The sequence below is a fragment of the Trachymyrmex septentrionalis genome, unplaced genomic scaffold (assembly GCF_001594115.1).
Source record: "Trachymyrmex septentrionalis isolate Tsep2-gDNA-1 unplaced genomic scaffold, Tsep1.0 scaffold88, whole genome shotgun sequence".
Classification (NCBI taxonomy): Eukaryota; Metazoa; Arthropoda; class Insecta; order Hymenoptera; family Formicidae; genus Trachymyrmex; species Trachymyrmex septentrionalis.
Genome location: NW_017306070.1, coordinates 1,077,833 through 1,101,124, shown reverse-complemented (window position 1 = coordinate 1,101,124; position 23,292 = coordinate 1,077,833). Strand labels below are relative to the sequence as shown.

General features: G+C 32.1%; 2 protein-coding genes across 2 annotated transcripts in view; one reads left to right on the top strand and one right to left on the bottom strand.

Moving 5' to 3' along the window:
- The window catches only part of LOC108755541 (RRP12-like protein), a 5,561-nt gene extending 344 nt beyond the window's left edge, over window positions 1-5,217 (top strand). Inside the window, exons 2-6 of the mRNA XM_018498605.1 lie at window positions 4-3,336; window positions 4,145-4,327; window positions 4,410-4,523; window positions 4,814-4,973; window positions 5,063-5,217. Of these exons, the coding sequence (XP_018354107.1) occupies window positions 4-3,336; window positions 4,145-4,327; window positions 4,410-4,523; window positions 4,814-4,973; window positions 5,063-5,159 (3,887 nt within the window). The 3' untranslated portion in view covers window positions 5,160-5,217. The remainder of the gene's footprint in view (window positions 1-3; window positions 3,337-4,144; window positions 4,328-4,409; window positions 4,524-4,813; window positions 4,974-5,062) is intronic.
- A 76-nt stretch (window positions 5,218-5,293) lies between these two features.
- On the bottom strand, window positions 5,294-22,073 carry LOC108755503. The gene is made up of 25 exons (XM_018498536.1): window positions 21,983-22,073; window positions 19,367-21,857; window positions 18,566-19,259; window positions 18,310-18,410; window positions 17,824-17,957; window positions 16,390-16,496; window positions 15,738-16,143; window positions 15,112-15,557; window positions 14,560-14,738; window positions 14,071-14,471; window positions 13,536-13,713; window positions 13,241-13,452; window positions 12,685-12,866; window positions 12,478-12,605; window positions 12,037-12,180; window positions 11,071-11,211; window positions 10,540-10,663; window positions 9,426-9,988; window positions 8,874-9,260; window positions 8,324-8,714; window positions 7,657-7,991; window positions 6,451-7,310; window positions 5,987-6,120; window positions 5,725-5,903; window positions 5,294-5,573 (listed from the first exon to the last, which is right to left on the bottom strand). The coding sequence occupies exons 2-25, from the start codon at window positions 21,800-21,802 to the stop codon at window positions 5,310-5,312; spliced, it is 9,126 nt and encodes a 3,041-aa protein (XP_018354038.1). The 5' UTR covers window positions 21,803-21,857; window positions 21,983-22,073; the 3' UTR covers window positions 5,294-5,309.
- Between the last annotated feature and the right edge of the window lie 1,219 nt (window positions 22,074-23,292).

Below are 23,292 nucleotides of genomic sequence, written 5' to 3'. Positions count from 1 at the left end.
AAGGCCAGAGTTCGAGTTCCAACCCGGTGACCACGAAATATCGCGAGCGAGCGACTCATTTGTTTTCCAAGGATTTTTCCAGCACGCCAGGCATCACGAAGGAGGATCTATGGAAGCACGACGCTATCCACGGTATTCAGCCGCAATTCGACAAGCTCGACATAGACGAGAATCAGCTCGAGGAAAGTACTACCCTATACGAGACGGCTAGTACATACGATAGCACGTTCGTCACTAATTACAGCAATTGTTCCAACCTTTCATTCAGCAAGTTCCTTGATCATTTTCAATCGAGCTCAATCGTACACAAGGAGATGTTGGCAGTGCTGGCATCCGTAACCGAGATTATCAAGCAGCATGGTGGTAAAGAAAGCTCGACAGAGTACTTCGCTGCATTAATGAGTACTTTGGAGGTGGTGGAGGATGACACCTCTGTAGCAGCCACGCTGTCTCTACTCGGAATGTGTCTGAGAACGGTATCTAAAAATGTACTAAATTTGCAGTTTGGTCCAACGAGTCAGGCTCTCCTTCGGATTCTACAACAGTATGTCGATAGTGAGAGTCATCTCATTCTGCGACATTGCATAGGCTGTCTTTCAGTGTTGTTGAGAGCGCAGGAGGCTGCAGTTTGGATGAATTCCTCGACAACGCAAGTACTGGACGCTATGTTGTCATTTATCATTCATACCAAGCCGAAGGTACGCAAGGCTGCCCAGCACGGGATATGTGCCATTCTGAAGGACAGCAACATAATGAAGAGTGAGAAGCCACCGACTCATCATCCGGCTGCGGAAAAAGTCGCGAAGCACTGTCTCAAACAACTCAACGATTGCAAACAAGGATCGTCGCTAGAGGTAACTACTATATTGCATATTCTTACATTGTTGAAGGATATAACACATCAGCTACCAGAGTCATGTGTAAAGACCATCTGCGAATGTCTGTTGGAGATCATGACTTTGAACAATGTACTGATAACGTCGTGCTGCTTGCAAACCTTGCATGGATTATTCGTCATGAGGCCGTCGGAAGCAACGTTACCTTTCTCGCGAAATGCAAATATCATTAAAGCCCTTTACGACTATCAACCATCTGCAAATGACACACAGCCGACTTTGGCGTGGTTGGCCGTCATGCAGGAGGCTCACTGCAACCTGATGACGCACCTGACTTTCTCAAGAGTCTCTTCCGACGTCTTTTCGACATTCTACTACGTTATACCGGAAATGCTCAACAGATGCGTTGAGCTCTTGCTATCGAACAAGACGGAGATCGTCAATGGTGCATCACACACTGTCAAAATCATTCTGCAGGAGTGCGTAGCTCCTCTTTGCGAAAATGAGGAGCGAATCGGCAACTACGAACCTATTGTGAGGCGCATAGTCGAGATAATGCACAAAACCCTGAGCTATCAGTATATCGGAGCCTGGCGCCATGTTCTTCACCTTATAGCTGTGCTCTTCCAAGTTACCGGCAAGCTGAAGCTCCAGGAACTCGTCAACGTTGTCAAGACCCTGGGAAATTTGCGAGAGTCCCACGATTTTGTGCACAACCGTGACGCGGAGTATGCCATTGGAGCAGCGATCCGGGCTATGGGACCTCAAGCAGTGTTGGATATCCTCCCTCTTAAAATTGATGAAAACACGATCAATCTCAAACGGAGTTGGATGATTCCGCTATTGAAAGACTGCATAACTGGTGGCACCATCGCCTTCTTCAAGGATGTCCTGCTGACACTTGTTCTGGTGTGCGAGAAGAAAGCTGACGAATCTCCCGCAGATAAGAAGATATACGAATGCTTAGTAACGCAAATCTGGTCAATTTTGCCGAGTCTGTGCAATGACGCCAGTGACGTAAAGGATAACTTTAAATTTATCGCCAAGATGTTGGGTACAGCTATCTGCGATTGGAGAGACCTGAGACCATTTGCGTTGGCGGCTTTGAGAAAGCTGATCAGCAAAGCGATCAAACAAGACAACACCGATGATATCGCTGAACTCGCTCGCTTCGCCAAGAATTATCTGCCGATTCTCTTCAACTTTTATACGACAAAGCCAAACGGCACGGACGAGGAAGGAGCGCGTCTCGCCGCGTTCGACACGATGAAGATTTACATAACTATCACGAGCAGCGATTTAGCAAACTATCTGTTCGATCGTGCGCAAAGCAAGCTCGAAGAGCCCGATGCGGATGACTTCTTCAAAGAGAGCATTTACGATCTGATGAGAGCGTTGATCGGCTATACGGATGTTGACAGATTGAGCAAGTACTATGATAAGTGCGTGTCGATCCTCAAGGATGATACCAAACGGAAAGAGCAGAAGAAAGCTTATCGGTTCCTTGAGGAGATATGCGGTAGCGAAAGAGAGGTTTGCAAACAGTTTCTGCATCAACAGCGACGTCAGATTCAAAACACGCTGATATCGTCGGCAACCAGCGTGATAAAGACGAGCAGAGGAGCTCGTCTACGATGTCTGACGCATCTCGTCAGAATACATCCGCAGCTCGAGAAGACAAAGTTCCTCGAGGCCATCGTGCCAGAAGTTGTACTCTGCGTTAAAGATATCAACGAAAGGTGTCGCGAGGCGGCGTATCAGCTGCTCAATATAATTGCTGAAAAATTTCTCAATAATTCCGAATATCTCAAGGACTATGTAGATATGCTAATGGTAGGCTTGGGCGGTGAACAAGCGTATGTTAGCGCTAGTCTCCTTGCTCTCGCGTCTATCACTTATCATCATAACGGCTCTCTGAGTACGGACATCGTCAACGAGATCTTGGCACACGCTTGCACGATTCTCACGAGTCCCACGAGAGAGATAGTCGAGTCCGCGTTGTCCTACGTGAAGGTATACATCGATTTGACGCGGCCTGTCGTGATGGCATCATTGTCACGGATAGTCAACGCCCTGTCGGGAATGAGCGAAGACTGTAAGCGTCACTTTCGACAAAAAGTACGAGACATCCTTACCAAAATGATAAGGAAGTATTGCATAGAAGCAATATCAAGTATGGTACCAGCCTCGGACGTCATCCTGCACAAGAGACTGAAAAATATCAACAAGATAGAGAATGCAAAGAAGAAGAAGAAACGAGAACTCGAAAGAGCAAGGAAGCTGCAGGAACGGAATAGCGACGAGGAATTTGACGCCAAGAGGAGACCTAAAAGCGTAGAGGAGATATTGGCTGATAGCGACGAGGAGTTTGAAGTCACGGAAAACGAACTAGAAAAGAAGAGGAACAAAAAAAGAACGCTGAAAAAGGACGCTTGGATTCAGGAGAGTGAAGATAATATAGTCGATCTTGCAGATCCTGCAGCTGCTAGAAACATCACAAGTTGGTCACTCAATTTTTTTTTCTCTGAACTCGTTTTTCTTTGGTCGGAAGAAATTAAATTTTTAGAATTTTAATCTCTGTCGATCAAGAGTTGATTTTGAATTTCAATATATTGGGTTGTTCGGAAAGTAATTTCGTTTTTTCCCAACAAAGGACTTAATTGTATTTTTTCACAGCCAACTTCACACTTAAGCCGCATAATCATTATATATTTTGACAGCTGATATAGCAAGGCTTGCTTGTGAAAAAAGTTCGATTGATTCTACGCAGTAGTTTTTGGTTGGCGCCCTATCAAATATGGAAAGTGAAAAGCAGCATTTTCGGCATATTTTACTTTTTTACTATCGAAAAGGTAAAAATGCTGTTCAAGCAAGAAAAAAATTATCCGATGTGTATGGAGAAGATGTATTGACAGAACGCCAGTGCCAAAACTAGTTTGCAAAATTTCGATCCGCCAATTTTGATGTTGAAGATGCACCACGTTCTGGAAGGCCAGTTGAAGCTGATGAAGACACAATAAAGGCATTAATTGATGCAAACCAGCGAATAACAACTCGTGAGATCGCTGAGAGATTAAATTTATCGAATTCGACCGTTCATGATCATTTGAAACGCGTCTGATTGAAAATCGTCTTTCATTTTCATAAGAAAAAACGAAATTACTTTCCGAACAACCTAATACAATACATTGTCTCTATATCCTTTGTCTACAGACAAAACTAGAAAGAAATCAAGAATAAAACTTACTTAAAAACTCCTAATTAATGTTAATATCTTGCTGTAATCAATCTCGTCTTGTACGCTTTAGCTACACAACCAGGTGTACCGAATCCGAAGATTCCAGTAAGGAAAACAAAGGATCGTGGCTTTGCGACTGCACCCGATGGTCGTCTCATCATTAGGGATGATAATGAGAGGGATAGCGATACAGAAAAGAATAAGAAGAAGAAAAAGACTTCTTTTCTTCAGAGTGATTCAGAAGACGATTACGGTAAATGTTTTGTAATAATTATTTTATTTAGACATGGAAAAAAGTTTATGTATCGAGAGATATATATCTTTATTTTCTGTAGTCGAGGATGACATTTCGGTAGTGACCACAAAGACTGCTAATAAAAAACGTAAATATAGCGAGAGTGTGCTGGATGTAATGAGCTTGAAGAGCCAGTCAACGTCGAAATATCGAGGTAAATTTACAAATTTTTTCATTAAAGAAAAGTGTCTTTTTTTTTTATTTTGTACAAGTAAATCTTGAAAGACAATTTGTAAGAAATTTAAGATATATTTGACAAATGTGATATGAAAAATTGAATTTGCGATTAAGCGATTTCTATAATAGCGTCGGTAATTACAATTAATATTACAATGATAATAGAAAACATATCTTTGTAATGATTATTGTAATAAATGATGCATGATTTGTTACGCTAATTAATAATATTTTGTATCAACTTTTTGCATTTCTTCTTAATTTCAGCTGGAGGCTCGGGTATTCATCGATCGTTAAAAATGAGGAAGGTAGACAGTGAACCCGGTTCCGATTATCGTGCGACAAAAGCTAAGGGAGATATTAAGAAAAAGGGTAAACCAGATCCCTATGCATATGTACCCTTAACGAGATCGATATTGAATAAAAGGTCAATAATATATATTTTAATCCATCTGTTGTATGTATTTTACATTTTCCATTTATTGATATATTAAATTGAACATTTGTATTTTACAGAAAGAAGAAGAAGAACGCGGGAAAATTCCAGAGCATTGTTTCTGGAGCGAGAAAGGGCGCCCGCACAGGTATGCGGAATAAACGAAGGAAGCATTAAACACGTCTTGTTAATTATAATATTATTATAACTATATATATAATTATATGTTGTGTAATTAATTATGATTATCAAATATATTTGAACGTAGTTACGCCCAATGGCTTTATTTATGATATATGTGAACACATCGAAAGGATTAACATACCTTTAATCGTAATCCTTTGCCGTTGTTGCTCTTAATGCTCCAATTATACACAAAGGACACAGAATTTCTGGTTCAGGTGTGCGAGATAACATATTTCCTAAATATTGCGACGTACATGGAAGAATCAAAGATGAAGATGTTAGTAATTCTGTTTCCAACGACGGGATAATGTCTGCTTGGTATTGAGAGATTGGAAAGTGATGTCCGCAAGTAAATATCATATTATCTTCTTCCGTTGTAAGTAAGTGATTTACAGCATCCGAGTCCTGTTTTAATTTAACGTTAAAAAGTTCAGTAAAATACGATGCAAATTTAATCCAACTATTGAATGTCAACTATATAATTGTAACAAACTCTCTCTCTCTCTCTCTCTCTCACATTCACTCACTCACACAGACCATCTCAGGAAAATGTTACCTTGACATGTGCAAATAATTTGGAATCTTCCATTTCGGAAAGTATCGTATTGACGGTTCCTTCCATCATTTCTTCTGGATTATTATTTTCATTTGTACCTGGATATCCGTTTAAAGGTGCTCCATAACTGTCCGCCGTTAAAGAGGAAAAAATTTTAATATATTCCGGCATAATGTCATCTGAAATATAACAATTTCACTATTATGCTAATCTATTTTACTTCAAAAATAATTTGAAAGATAAAAAATATCAAGTTAACAACCTTCATCGATATGTTGCATTAACATTGATAATACTTGAAGACAGAATTTAATCGAGAATAAATTATTCGCGCACCAGTCCTTTTCTTCGTCGCCGTACTTACTTATATTTAAATATCTTTCTATCACATCCTGACTGTGAAAACGATAATGAATTAAAAATATGAAGATGTTCGTCATTGATTTGTCTCATCCTATTTTAATTGATGCCATTAGGGATTCCTAAACTGTTCATACTTTTTCTGCAGCTTAGATCACAATTTTATAGCATATATATTATTTTACATTTTCTGGCTCTACTTCAGGAAGATATTTAATATTACAACTAAATAATTCGAATTTTTGACGAGTCTTGGAATCCCTCTGTATCTTTAAATAAATATATGATATTCCAAACATAGGATAATAGTATAATAACAAAAACATAAGCTATTTATGGCTATATAAAATTACAGGTGTTATTTACCAAAAAAGTAATAATCCAAGAGGGTAATAAACGATATGTATATGTTCGAGAAAAATATTCTCCAAACACTGTATCGGTAATTTGTGCTCAATCCAAAAACCAATTGCACTTTGCAATATTTCACATTTCACAGTATTTGATTCATTATTGATACTTTTCAAATAAAACCTTAATGCTTTTATTGTTTCGTTAATTATGTAATTCTTTTGAGAATGAGAGGACATTTTGTCCGACAATATAGTTTTCTCTTTATTTTCGTCGCACCGATTGTCATGGACAATTAACGTTGATTTCGTGTAGCTCGATCGAGTTGTATTTTGCATAGAATTACAAGTGACGTTTTTATGTTGCAGAAACAAATTGTTTTCATTAAAAATAAAATCCTTAATCCATTTCTGTTCGTTATATTCGGCGTTGGAATGATCTACATTAATGTTTGAGGAATTGTCCTTTTTTCGAGTTTTGTATAATTCTTCTAAACCACCTTGACAGTCGAAAGAATTTAATTCTTGTGCTAGTGTTTGCAAATTATTCAATGATCTACTTGTGGAAATTTTCGTCCAGCTTTGAGCAACGCTGTTTTCCAAGGATTCTATGAGATTCTTCTCCGCTTGTGTATTAAATAATTCAGTATTTTTCTTGATATTTTGGGACGACATAGAATCTCTCATCACATCTACGTAATTTTGTGAACTAATCTGGATTGTGGATTCTGTTGTTTCATGTGAAATTTCCGAATAATTTTTGGATTGAAGACTCAATTTATGTAACATCTTCAACTGATAAGTGAAAGCAGCCAAAACATTATTTTCTAATGCTGCTATTTTAGAACAAGCTTGATAATTCTCTAATTCGATACACTGCAACAGAGAAAGATCTGTCTTAGTTGTTTTAATAACAGTTGTGTTATATTTTGTTTTAAATTAAAATTCAAACATTCAATTTAATATATTTGACTACAAAATTTATGTTGCATATCATTTTGCGAAAAAAAAAAAAATAACTCACTTGCGTTCTTCTCAGTGGAAGAAATGAGTACAAATTTGTTTTTATTTAAAACATCCTTCTTCGAAGGAAGAAATATAATTTATGCAAGATATTAATTCGACTATAATGATTGATTGAGTAAAACGATGTTTTTTTTTCTTCTTCTAATTATTATGTCACACTTTTCTTATTAATAATCAGATGAAGCAATCAACTAACCTTTTTCATAATATTGGCGGAGTCATATAAACTGTAGAAATATTCCAGAACGTAATGAAGTGTTAATTCCCCAGGTGATTTTTCGATAACGCTTAAAGGATAGACAAGTCCAGCGAGAGAAAACACATCATTAGATCGATAAGATATCACTGGTGTAGAAATACCAGGTACTTGACTAGGAATGTCCAAAGCTACGTGCAACGCATTAGGGAGTCGTACTATTCGCTTCGATGATTTCAGTAATACGAGTTTATCATCGGCATCTCGTGCATCTTTCGCAGGAATGCGACCCAATTGCGCTCTACTGTTATTGCCCCAAGCTAATACCGTACCTCCTAAATTATATAATTTTTATAATGCAACATTTGTTTCTTTTCAAAAATAAACCGTATATTTATTAAAAACCGTGTACCGTATTGTGTAAGAGAAAAAAAAGAAAGAGAGAGCGATTATAATATAAAAAGGTTCAATTACATGTATAATTACATGTAATTATATTTATCCAATTATGTGTGTTTTAAATAGATAAGAATATCATATCAAATAATTAATAACTCGATTAAATTAGATTAAATTTGAGAGATTCAAAACGAATTATGTGACAAATGTTTTGGCATTAAGATAAATAATTTAATTAGTAAATATGTATATCTTGCTTCTTTGTAACCTGGTTGTATCGTGACTGTATAATCATATCCACAAGCAATGCCAACAGCATTAATTATAGGATTGGTTCTCTCTGTATTTATGCTAGCATTTTCTACGTATATCGACGAATCACTGATATTCCCATTGTTCTCAGGCACATTTCCGTTATTTGCCAGTGAGTAATTCGATTTGGCGTCAGTGTCCAAGTCCCGTTGATTTTGTATTCTTTTAAAATCATTGTGTCTAGGAGGTATTTGTGCAAAAATACAGGCTGAATTATAATACAAAGGCGTCGGAATTAATACTTCTCGTCGCGTGCCGTTACCTATTTGACCATCCAGATTACGGCCCCATGTATATAAAGAGCCATCTTTCGTTATTAATGCATTATGGTGACAGCCAACTGATATCTGCACAAATGATCACAAGTTACATCACAAAGTATCACGATTTTTGTCTACTAACGCCACGAACATTGTAATGTTCTTTACGCGTTTAATTGGATACATAAATTGTACAATATTTACTAAACTAAGCATATAAATTTCAAGTTCCCTTATATTACGAACCTGATTAATTTGACCTTTCACCAAACTTGTGTCAACAACACATGGTTTTAAATGTGTTTGACTCTCCTCGATCAAATCAAAGTTGAAGTCTTTCAAATGTGCGTTTTTAGTCTCGAATTTCTTTTGCGTTTCTATATCAGAAGTTTCCGTGTGAGAAGACTTAGTTTGTACACCATCTTTCTTATTCAAAAATTCTTCTTTTATTTTTCCGTTTAGATTTGTAGCATCACTTGATATTTTTTCCAATTCTCCCAGAGCCTTATTCCTTTTCTCATTAGCATCTTGTTGCTCCGATATACGAGTCTTCTTTTGCGCTTGTGCTTGCAATCTGAGAACTTGAGGACTCGCACCCCATATATATAATTTGTTCGTATTACTGACAGCTAGCTGCAAACATAGAACACCATACGTGTATAAAATTACTGTTGTTATGATGTTAAAAATATAGATTTATTACGAAAAGCAACGAGTAATTTTAATGATTGTAACATCATGTTGCATAAAAAATATATACATACATATAAAACAAGTTATGTATGTTTACTGACTTACATTATGAAAGTATCCAGTACTTATAAGCGATATCCTATCGGGTAACGATACTTTTATCGGGACAGAACTTTTGGTATTATCACCTGTTCCTAATTGACCAAGAATATTACATCCGAAAGCATATACAACACCATCTATTGATAGTGCCAAAGTGTGTGCATATCCAGCGCTGATACAACATACGACTACGCCAAGCAGAGCTTTGACCAAAGATGGTGTAGCTTTTTCGTCGGTATTGCCGTGGCCCAGTTGGCCGTGAACACCCCAACCCCACGTGAATATTCTACCATCTGCAGTTAGTGCTACAGAATGATACTGTCCAGCTATTGCATCAACAATAATTTCTTGCGCCAATGAAGTAACTAATTCCGGACTTGAACATTGCAACACCTTGCCAAGTCCTAACTGACCAAATTGACTAGCTCCCCAAGCATAGATTCCATTGTTAGTAACTGCCAGAGTATGGCAATGCCCACATGATACACTAAAAACTTCAATCTTCATACTTTTGAAGAAGCATATGGCATGAGGTGTCCCATATCGCAAAACGCTAGAGCCAGTACCTAATAGTTAATATGTACGAACAAATTATCATAAAGAAATTCAATATGATTAATAAATAAAATTATCAATATTATATGTATATAAATTCACAGAATTAATACATTTTGATGAGAGAATATAAGATTCAATACTTGAGATTGACTACTTCAAATAGGAAAATAATTTTTGAATTGTTTTCGCTGCTTGCCTCTGTTTTTTTATCATATAATTCTAATTGCGTCTTTTCCAAATTTTTTAGAAATTTTTCTATGTGTATTTATATATAGAAAAAATTTTTTTATAAAACATGTTTCCTCGCACTCTTCAGAGATTGAAGATAATTAAAAATGAAATTTTATATATGAGTTTTATATTTAAAAGATTCATTTGCATCTTTATCTTATATCAGCTTATATTGGCCATATAAATTTCTCTTTTTTTTTAAATATATATATATATATATACCATTATATGTATTTTGAGATGCTGTGTACTATTATATTTATTTTATATTTTACAGCATTTATATATGTAATGATACGTTTTAAACAATCTGCAAATACATACGTACCTAAACAACCTTGCACTGAACTTCCCCAAGTATAGATATTACCATTTCTAACAAGTGCAACATGAGAAAATCCAGTACTTAACGATCTTCTCTTAAAATCATGCATAGTCATTTCCGAGAATTCCTGTTGAGATCAAAGTATAAAATTGTAATTATATCTGACTGTCATAATCTTTCTTCATTCCAATAATAAACATTCGAATATCCAAATCAGATAAATAACGTTTTGTACATGCTTTATCGCCATGCAATTTGATGCAAACGTGATTTCGTTAACTTTACAAATAATTTTATGACAAACGTTTAGAGTAGAGTATACTAACATCGTAACATTGAAAATAAAAATTCCTGAAGATTTTGAAACGATGTTTCAAAATATAGAATAGAACAAGAAATTAACAAAATTCTTCAAAATCTTTATAAGCTTCAAATTCTGTAATCTTTTAATAAAAGCTTTACTAAAGCTTTTCTAGAGTAGAATTTTTTTCTTTGTCAAATATAGAACGTAAATAATTAAAGATTTAGAATTACCTTGCTGAACTCCGGCAATTGTACGTCATACAAAAAAGTGAATTTGGAATTAGGATTTAATAATCGTTTCTTATGAATAAGAGTCAACAATACTAGTATAAACGTTTCTATTATCTCTTCTACGAGAGTATCAGACTGATCCTAGAAAATATTTTTGTCATTAATAAAGATATTTTGAAATCACTTTTAACGTATGTTCTTTTTACCACAAATTTTCTTTGTGTATGGTTTGGAAAAAATCTTTTCTTCACGAGAAAGTTACAAAAACAAGTTTAATTTCTTCGATCAAATAACTATAAGGAATAGGGAATTTCTAGTGAATTAAGTTTCTCAGTAGAGAAAATAGATTTTCTAATTATTTTAAAAAGAAATAATAATCAAAGCTTACGTTAAAAAATTTAATTGGCTAAGAATTTGTAGTTAAAAAAACATCCGATTGTTCAAAATAATTTGCACAACACTCCAAAATTCATTTGATTTTCTCTCATTAAAATCTTTATTTTTAGTACTATTTGTCTCTATATTTTTTAAAATTCAAACATGATAAAATATCTTGATAATAAAGGATCAAATTTAAAAAAACTTGTTTAATAGCATATATTTGATTCTGGTAAAAAAACACAATTTTTTCATATATTAGTAATTTCAAAAATTTATATTTACGAAAATTTCTCATTATTCTAAATAGCCTAGATAATTTAAATACTAATCATTCATATTATGCACAAATCTTAACATTAGAATCACAGCTCTACCATTTTTTACTCTTCGATAATTTTTCTTTTCCTGTTAATTTGCATTTGCATGTATAGTTTAAATTTTTGTGACTTTTCATAAATAATCATGATTAATTACTTTTATGGTGACAATTCTCTCTTGTAAAAAGCCAGATTTACCGCAATCGGGTTAATTTAGACCCACGGTTCTAATGTTAAGAATCCCAAACGTTAGAAACTCAATACTCACAATATTATCCGTAGAATCAATATTATCTATAGAATCACATTGATTAGATTGTAAATCGTATGATACCATTTTATGACGTGCTTTACATTGTATTAATCTAGGCCGTAATACTGGATTGGTTGGATCGTACAACGTTACTAATCTCTGTGGAATATTTCAAGTTGTTAAGCAATAATACTCAAACGATAATCTAAAGCTCTATTTTGATTCCATGAAACGTATCAAACATTAATTCATAAGTATTCATATTTGGTTAATTTGATCGAGATAACTTTTCTTTGATTTTTATGCAAATTCTATAAACATAAAGAGAAAATAATGATTTGATATTTATATTTTTCTCTCAGACATATAACTCATTTATTAATAATTTAATTTGCGATGAAACATCTCTGTAACTTTGCCAAGTAAATTATTAAGTGAAATATTAAGATTTCTCACCTGAAGTACAAAAATGTGAGAATCTCGCAGATTATTGCGTACAAATAATATGTGAGATCTAGCTAAATCATAATTCAATAACATTGATTGCATTAAATCAGATTCACTCAAACATATGAGTAAACCATCTAAAAATAAATACATATATTAAATCCTATACATTACGTGTATACGTATGTATATATATGAAATATGCATATACATTACATGACTTTGAGTGAATGTCGTTTGTGCCAAATATTTGTATCGCCTTTATGAGAATGTCCAACATTTGACTGTACAAACTCCTTTGTGTAGCCAAGTGGTGTAATACCTCCCAAAGATAAGTTTGACCAGCTATATTAATAGCTAATAATTCGTCGTAAAATGTATTTGTAGACAAAAAGTATCTAAAAATGAAAACTTTTGAGTAAAATAGAATTTTACACGATATATATGTGTACATTATATAAACATATATGTGCGAGCACTATTTTTATATTTTTTTAATAATCTTTTAAGATTTATATTTTATATTTCGATCTCTAGATAAAAAAATAAAAAAAAAGAAGGCAAGAACCTTTCAATCGTTGAAAGTATACCGAAATTGCATATAATATATAGAGGCAGCTATCGTAAGAGAAAAACATTTTATTCAAAGCTATTATTTCGAAATTTGAAAATTATTGAAATTATTGTTAGTAAATATGCATAGATATTTAATTGAAGATGCCTCATAATACAGGAAATATAATATATTTAATAAAAGTAAGATGTGACTTACAAGAATTCTTTATAAATTGCTTTAGATTGTTCCGACCAAATCCTTAATGTCATTTCAATAAAAGAAAGTACACATAAATTAGATAAATGTATCCTTGTTGCAATAGGCATTTCAGTAATAAGAGGTGTAAGTAAACAATGAGTTAGACAACTCAGTAATTCTGATGTATGGCCTACTGATGCAAACTTTAATACGCTCTTCAATAATTTACACTGAAATAAAAATGTTGAGATAGAAACACACAGGAAAGATACTTAGACAGATAGAAAAACAGAGAAATTCAGTTCTTAGTTACCTTAGACATTTTATATGAAGCTACTGCACGTGAGAATTCTTTATTTGATAGGAATAAATCGCCAACATATTCCAGCAGATGTTGTCCATTCCATCCAAAAATCATTGCTAATTTTCCTGCTTCTTGCAACTCGTTTCTCTTCAATACTAATTCCATAAAGAGCGACAGAAGAGATTTTCTGAAGTAAAACAATTGTTTAATAATTATAATGTATAATAGCAAAAAATTACACAAGTATTTAAAAATTAATTAGTATTAGAATTATATTATCTCATCATCAGAGAAATACAAGCAAATTCAAGAAATAATGTAATATGTAATTTGTTTTCTTGATTCTATTTTTTAAAATAAAAGTAACTAAAGTAAAAAAACATTTTGCGTGCTGCACATCAAAGCTATTGCCGTAACGTTGAAAAAAAATATTACAAAAAATAGATCTTTGTTGAATAACAAAATCTATTATTACAATTTTGTTTCTTGGTTTGCTTTGTGAACCTTGTGTCTTTGTAAATCATGCGATAAATTTTAAACTGACCTTAATACAACTTCATATACACAGCGGTTTGTCACAATTATACATGTATCCAAACTAAACGGTTCGACCTTAATATCTTTCACATTCTTTGGTAAGGTACATTTATTTTCGATTTCCTCACAAACTTTTCTCGGTACTATATTACTGAATTGTGTTACTTTGTATACCGCGCGTATTACTTCCTTACTATTTTTAAAAGAAAATGTTCCGATGATGGACTCGGGATTAAACTGATAGTCTTTGTTTACATGAGTCTCGGACAATTGATCAGATATTATATATATTACATGTTGATTAATATCGGTAATAAAAAAAAATCTATGTGCTAATAAAACAGTTTCGCATGACTTAAACACTTTGTGCATTGACAAAGGTACCACAGTTAGGTTTGGACCATGTACCTAAAATAAAAAAATTTTCATATTAGAAGGCTAGAATATATTAAGTGCTTGGAAATTAACTGAGGAAAAATATCACAAAAAATCTCACTGTGATGTAATTAGTGACAGGATGATAGCATGTATACAATTGTCGATTTTCTCTGTCATATTGCAAAGATAGAAAAGTATCTTTTGATATTGGTTCTGGACTAACAAAACCTAATTTGCATTGTGATATTTCCGAATTAACAGGAATTCCATTATCATTTTCTTTGATACTTGCAGCATCTGTGATACATATAATAACTGTTTTATGAATCTTTTAATAATAGTAGCAGTGACCAGATAAATATGCAATCGAAATATATTTATCACTTGTACAAGCCTTTCTTTGTACGATCAAGTTTATTCCAGATCAAAAGCGATGATGTATGTAATTGTGTACTTTTTCCGCATAAATAGATAATAAAAAAAACGTACGTATCATAAAAATTTATTTTTAAAGCACGAATTAATAATGAAAATTTTGTCATTCGTTAAAAATATAGAATATCGTTTTAACATTAATAAAAAAAAAATAATATAAATGTTCCATCATTTTTCCTGAGAGGCATTTAATATTATATTTTGAACGTTTTTCTACATATTCTTGTACACCTACCATGACATTGTAAACTCTCCTTTAATGTTTGATTTTTAGTATCAATTATCTTCTGTTTAAGAGTAGCCAATTTTTCAACAGAGAGTTGTTTAAGCTCTTTTAATTTAGATTTATTAGGAACGGAATCTTCCACATTATGACTAGCACCACTTAAATTTAGTTCGTTATAAGGTTTTTCGTTTTCAACATTGTATAAAAGATTAAAAGACATATGTTCCAAAGATAAACGCCACTGCTGTTGAAATTTACTTGTTATCAAAAGAGATACAATCTCATTGTATTCATTTTCACAAATATGTAGACTGCTTATACTTTCATTAATGTATGTTATGCCTAGTTGTTGTCCATTTGAAAGATTTATAAATATAATTGCTCCACATTCCGTTCCTATAACACCTATGTCCTCAGATATTTTTGTATTCCTCCACCATGTAATAGCTATTGGTCTAAAAATAGTATAATTTTCAAGAAATCTTATATAGATACAATTAGAAAATTATATATTTATAAGATAAAGAATAGGAATAAAAAATAGTTTGTGCAGAAGAAAATAAAGCAGCTATAGCAGACGACAGTGTAAACTTTACAATTACTACCTATTTACAAGATTATTTTAATAAAATTACCTGAAATGAGAAATTTGTGAATTTACAAAGGATATATATGTTGCATCGTCAGTCTTCCATTTTTTATCAATGACGCAATTTTCACCAACTAAAGTTAAAGCAGGTAATACGTACAACGAACCATCTAAAGTTATACACAATAACCAAGTACCACTTGAATCAAAGCAAAAAGCAGCTATCTGTTTATGTAGCCCTTGAAACCACGGTATTTTTTTAACAACAGGTAGGCAAGAAGATTCCCTTTTATAATAAAGAATAATTTCAGCATTGTTGGTTGCTAATGCAAAAAATAATTTTCTTTCAAGTTTGCACTGCACACTATGCTGTATCTCGGTAGTTTTAATTAAACACTGTAGCTTGAATAAATTCTCGCCCATTGCTACTGTCTCAGGATTCATCATATCTTCTAAAATAATGAATACATACATTTCATATAACACATACAAATGTAATTTATAAAAATATAATCTTTCGCAATAGAATTAATTGATAACGCATAAGATAAATAATAATATAACACTATTTCATTCTGTCAAATATTTACATCATTAAGCTTGTTTGCTATAAGATTTTTACAAGATGAAATACATGCATAATCTATGACATGTATTATTAATTATCGTTGCTATCAGATTCTAGAGAAGATATATACGTGTATATGTGTATACTTGTGCTCTATACATTATGCGCAATGCTCTTTTTATATTGCTGTTATTGTTACTTTCCATACTGTCAAAATCACATAATTTCAAGGTTATATTTCAAGGAAACGTCAATGACAGCGTTGAACAGTGTTCAAAAACTATACCGGCTGTGTTCAGAAGATATAAGCCTTGTTACTTTCTCGGATCATCCAATTATAATTTTAGATCTAGAAGAAAATATCAATAGTAGTGAACGCGTATACTCAGCTGTTCAATTACTATAGCACATATGCTTGTTTTAGGGTATATCCACACAAACTTGCATAGCCGCATAAATGTATGCATAAAGAAAATCATCCAATCGTATTTTATGTTTGCCTTTATGGCAGAAATGTGATTGGATAATTTTCTTTATGCATATGATTATGCAGCTTTGTGTGGATATACCCTTAGAGCTACTGCAGCAATGGAACATAGGAAAATATATTTTAGCGGAGTGGAATCAGCGAAATGAAGCCACAATCATTCCGATATTCTTCATCTCATGGAGCACATTTTAACTGGCATTGGCGAAACCGGCCTTAAAATTCCTTAAAATAGGCGTACCAAAGTGTAGCACACATTCAAAGAACATATTTTAACACACACACACACACACACACACACCAGATTCACACATATACAAAAACGATATACAACATATATGTATAATTTTTTAAATAAAATTATATATTTTTTTAAGTAATAAGGTTCCTTTAATTATTCTTATATAAAAAATAAGAGAGATACCAAAAAACCTATAATTTACAAAATATGTTTTACTTTATTCTGACACATATTAACATAAAATATTAAATATCTTGTAAACTATTTTTTTTATAATCGTATTTTAATATTTTTGAACAGAATGGTACGAATCAATTAATGTAAAAAAAATTAATATAAGTTATTTAAAAAAAATATTCAGGCTAAATGGATAATTTTTTAAACAAGTATAACATTATATACATTGATTTTATACAAACATGCTTAAAATCTTAATATATTTAATATTTGTATATTATATTGTTTCATATTTTATGTACTCATCTATATACAAAAAAACCATCATCTAACTAGAAATAGTAAATCAACTCTGCTTACATAATGCTTCTTATTTATCATAACAATTGCTCGTATGTATGTGTATATGTATATATGTATTACACATATATAAGCCAAATCTCTTACTTTAAATCAAATTAAAAACTGTAGGCACCCGTTTTAAAACATACATTTTCTAACCGTTTGCATCCCTGAGTTACATTCCGGCTTTATGCTATAACACTTTTATACTGTTAATTAATAATTTTACATCATAAATAAATAATATACATTATTTTCGATACATACAAAGAGACGTTGATTTATTATAATTGTAAATAATTATTTGTAGACATCACATTGAGGTCGATTCTACATCAAGGCCTGTTAATATAAGACATCGTTCTTGCAAGCGCTTCATGTGTGATGTTAGATATGCATTTTCTATGTACAAATCCTTCACCAAAATGTCAGCACTTGCTAATTTATCAGCCTAAAAATAATGATAATGGGATAAAAATAATGATAAATTTTTATTTTATTAGATTATTATTATATTAAAGCTTATCATTTTAGTTCTGATCAATCATTCTGTGTAATATTTCAAAATTGATATACACCTTTTTTAACATTCATTAATTTTAGAAAGATGATTTATCTATATATGTACATATAAATGAATCATTTTTTAATATATATAACACAATTTTTTTATCCACCATTTGTATTCTTTTATTCCAATTTCGTAATTAAGAGAATGTGATTAATAATTGTTATTTGGAAAAAGTGGAACAGCATAAAATTACTTAGAAATTAATATATAATTATGAATGTTTATGTCGTACCTGATCAACAGTTGTTTGAACTTGTATGTGAAGTCTTTCTTGGGTATTACGGAGAAGGCACTGTAACTCACATACTTCCGTCTGGTGCTGCACCATAATACCTGTAATAACAAACTACAATAATTTTGTCCTTAAATTAAAAAGATTTAAAAGAACGATAAATCTTAAAAACAAAGAGTATACATGTTTTTCATATAAATACAATTTTGAAAATGTATTAAATTACTTTATCGTAATAACATGAAAAAAAATTTACGTTGTAATAATCTTTCAATATACTGCCGCTGCTGTTTAATATAACGCTGCAGATGACGTTTCTTGCGTTCTTGTGCGTAAAGTTTCATTTTTAAGTTCTGAAAAATATTTAGATCGATGCAATCTACTTGCTGTTGAACATTATTCTCGGAACACGTGCAGCTAGCTTCTTTCATTGCATTATGTATCAATTTAAATTCTGAATCGCACTTATCTTCCTCTTTCATTGCCAACATACTTTTATCAGCAATATGTGGACTATTATGATATATCTTTTGATCTTTACTTATACCTTTACTTGTTACTTTCATAGAGCAGTCGGTATATATATGTGTATTACAAAGATTATGACCGTCTATGTGATCCTCTTGTTTCAACAATTTGTTAAGATTATTGGATAATGGAAATTCTGCTGAAGTATGACATGCTTGATTGTTTGTGCCATATAAATCCGTATTCGCGAATATTTCGTTCGTTGATAGAATACTGGACATACTGGAAGATTTACAGTGCGACGAATCTGACAATGTTGCTAAAGAAATTTCGTCTGGTACTTGTACATAGGAATCATTTGTAATTGGTTGTTCTATCAGTCTTAACTTTTCACGGAGGTCTCCAATTTCTAGATTCTTCTGAGAAATGTCATTTTCGGTTTTTATTTTCCATTTCTCAAATTCTTCTTCGAGATCTACATACTGAGACATTAAAGATATAAAAATGTTTTTATCAGTAAAATAATACGAGTATGCACGTGTATTTCGAAAATAAAAACAAGCAAATGCGAACATAGATTTTATCTTACCTGTTGCTCCAAATTAAACTTTTCTTCTATGGGAGACAATCGTCCATTATTTTTTGATTTATCCGAAGGACTAATTAATTCTTCATATTCTGTTATTTTATTAATAAGCTCGGCAAGTTTGTCGTCACTTATTTTTTGTTCTTGTTCAAAAAGCTGTCTTTCTTCTTCTAATTTGGCAGCCCAATAATCTTCACATTCTTCGTATTCCGTTTTTAATAAATCTAAACTTCGTTCAAGTTCTTGACAACGTTCGATCAATTGTTTCTTCTCTATCTCTAATGATTCTGTGTTTGTTGCTACAATTCTTGGAATACTTTCGACTTCAGTAACGTTCGGAGAATTATTTTTCTCCTTGCTGGCTTTGCATTGATCCATAGAATATTCTTCTTTTCGCGGTGGGTAATCTCTAAGACTCATTGCCTTATTTTGTGTTACATTTTTTGCATCTTGACCAGTGAAATTATTCAAATCTTCTGCACTATTTGACATCGTAGTACGTTTTGCAGAAGGTTGCTTTGGTATTTTCGAAACGACTAAATCTCGCAAAGACTCGTTAGCTCGTTCCTCACATTCCATTTCAAGCTCAGATGCTATACTTTTCCCGAAGTCTTGTGCGGGACAACGTAGTGCAAAATCCGATCGCAGGCAAGTAAGCAATTTCGACACACTAGCTTTCAAAGAACATTTTTCTGGTAGGCATTTTGCACTTGTTGATAATATATTTTCCAAATCTTTTATGATTATATCTCTTTTGTATTCCATTGTATCGGAATTGGACATATCAGTCTGACCTTCGTCCATTGATATTTCAAAGTCACATGATGCTTTACCACTGATCTGCCGATCCACTTCAAACTCTTGTGTTATATGATTTTCATCTTGATTCTCATCTAATTGTAAATCATATGCCAAAGACGATGGTGTCTTATATGTCGTATCTTTGCCACAACATTTCGAATTTTCCAATTCTGCACAAAGTTCATCGTTTTGATCTCGCAAGAGCGTCACTTCTGACTGTAACTGTTTAATACGATCAACAAAAAAATTAACTTGTTCCTGTTGCTTGGCTTCAATGCTTTGTATCTCATCCTGCTCCGCATCTAACACTTTTATTTGAGTTAACAAATCATTATTAGATTGCCGCAACTTTTCAATCTGGCTAAGAAGAGTTTTATTTTCTGCTTCGAGCATTTGATTCTCTTGCAAAATATGTACGATTTTATTTTTCATATCATGATTATCCTTTTGTAGTGCCTGTAACTGATCATCCTTTGATTTTAGAGCCGCGGCATCCATCTCCCGTTCGATATTCAGTTGATCTGATAATTCTTTCGTGATTTCAGCATAACGTTGTTCGCTCTGTCTCTGTAAATCTTTTTTTGTTTTTTCTAATTGAACATGATACTCATCAATCTCTTGTGCTAATAAATTCGCCCGTTCATTGGCCTCTAGCATGTCAATCCGCATTTTCTCTCTTTCCACCTTCATGTTGTCTATTATAGCAGTTAAATTGCGTTGCTCATCCTGATGGGTAATCATCATTTCTCGTAACAAACTAATATGAGTCTGAATGGCATTACTATCTAATGATTCATTTAAACTCTTGAGTTCATGGCATATGATATTTGTTATTTCTGCAAGACTCACATCCAAAGCATCAAGATCTCCACTGGATGATAGCATAGTTATATCAGAAACACCAGCAACTTTTTCCTCCTTATCCAAATCTCTGTTAGTTTGCGTTGAATCAATTTCACATGTATTAAAATCTAATGTATTTACATCATAGTTTACAATACTGCTATGAGATGCGGTATCCTCTCGTAAAGTCTTAATATTTTTTCTCTTTTGAAATATAATTACAAATTCATCAAAACTTATCAATCCATCACAATTGCGATCGAGACTTTCAAAGATGGATTCTGTTATTTGTTTAGGGAGTTCTGGAATTTCTAAACAACTCGATATAAACTGTATCGTTGCAGGTTCTGCATTTCCACTTAAATAAACCTTAACTTTCTCCCATAAGCGTATCAATCTGCTCTCGTCCATTGTAACATTAGCTTTCATATCTTGAAGATAAACCCTCAAAGTACTTGTAACCAATGGTAAAGTTTGATTTTTCTCGATATCTTGATTGCATATATTTAAATTATGATATGGTTGTACAATATGCTGTTTATCAGTTATTGAACCTTGGAATTTTTTCAACAAGAGTAATAAACCATCTCGGAATTCTTGAAAGGATATTGTTTGTTTATTTGGATGATGTTTGCAAATGCACAATTTCAATTCCTCAATCAATTCATCAAGGTGTAATTTATTGCAAATGGAAAACAAATCATTCTCACTAAGTTCAACCTCTCCTTTTGTCAAACAGCTTTCAAATACAGCAAAAAGTTGTTGTTCGTAAAGGTCATTGCCATGCTCAGCCATGTTTTTCTTTCATGATTTTCTAATTAATTACTGCTAATCTCTCCATAATATATATCTGTAAAAAATAACAGGAATCTTGTTCATTACAATAAATAATATTTCATATTACATATATTAAAATACATGGCTCCGAATTACTTTTTTGCATATGTATAATAAAACTAGTAATATTATCTGTACCTGAAATCATTATTCCTATCGAACGTACCTAATGAAACTCGCGTGTGATTAAAGACAAATAATCACACAAAATGTACTGTATCTACATACACACTGAAATATAAACAATGTTTATTTATTTTTTGTATTAACAGTCAGAATGACACACACACAACATACACACACACACACACATTTATGCTCTTATACAACGTAATTTCAATTTAATGAAGGATTAAATCGTATTGCTTGAAATTATAATTCACTTCGATCATGATAAATTTTCAAGATCGAGAAGCTTCAATGTTGAGAATCTTCAATCTTGAGATAATAAAAAATATACATATATATATAATAAAGAAAATAATATAATACTTAATTACGTTATTTTATATAATAAAGAAAATAATATAATATACTTAATTACGTTATTTTATTAAGCAAAGTATTGAGTAAGACTAATAAAATATATATGCATGAAAGAGTTATACGATATTAAGGTTAATTAATCGTCGTAAATAATCATTAAAATATTATCAATTTCTATCCAAATAGGTATTATTTTAAAATAATTACTTTTTTCAATATTAAATATTATAAATTAGATTATATATTAGATCTTTGCTGGATCTTATTTAAATAACGTATTTTATTTAATAATTAAGAGAACAAAGAGATTCAAATTAAAATTAGACAACTTTTCTTAATACACACTCTTCTCTCTCTCACCTGATCTGACCGATCTGACGTTGAATCGTTCTTAATTCGACTAGCAGGAGTGGCAGGATTAGAGACTCTCTAATAAAGTCACTAGATTTACCTATAAAGTACTGCAAACTTGCCTCCATCTTGACGCAAGACGCGGTTATTCTCAAACTTATGTATTTGTATAAACGTACTTTGTTTGGGAAAATAAAGCCGTAAAATATGTAAATAAATTTTTTAATTGTAAATAGTTTATGAACCTAAAGAAATACTATACAAGTGCTTAATTTTTGTATTTTTTAATCTAATATAGATTATTTGTTATTAAAAGATAGTAGATATATAAAAGTGCACGAAAGTATGTATATTTTAGGAATATTATGTAATAGTAAAATGTTATTAAAATGTTACATATAACATTCTAAAAGTATACCTATAAAATATTATTTAATATTAAATAATATTACACGCGGGTAGTATTAATAAATACTATTATTACATTAGAATTGAAAATACTAATATAAATCCTTTTACACCGTTAAATCGGTTAATATGAGTATCAAATTGGTGCGAACTAAATACTTGACACATTCTTATTAACATCGATTAATCTCAGTAACAGATTA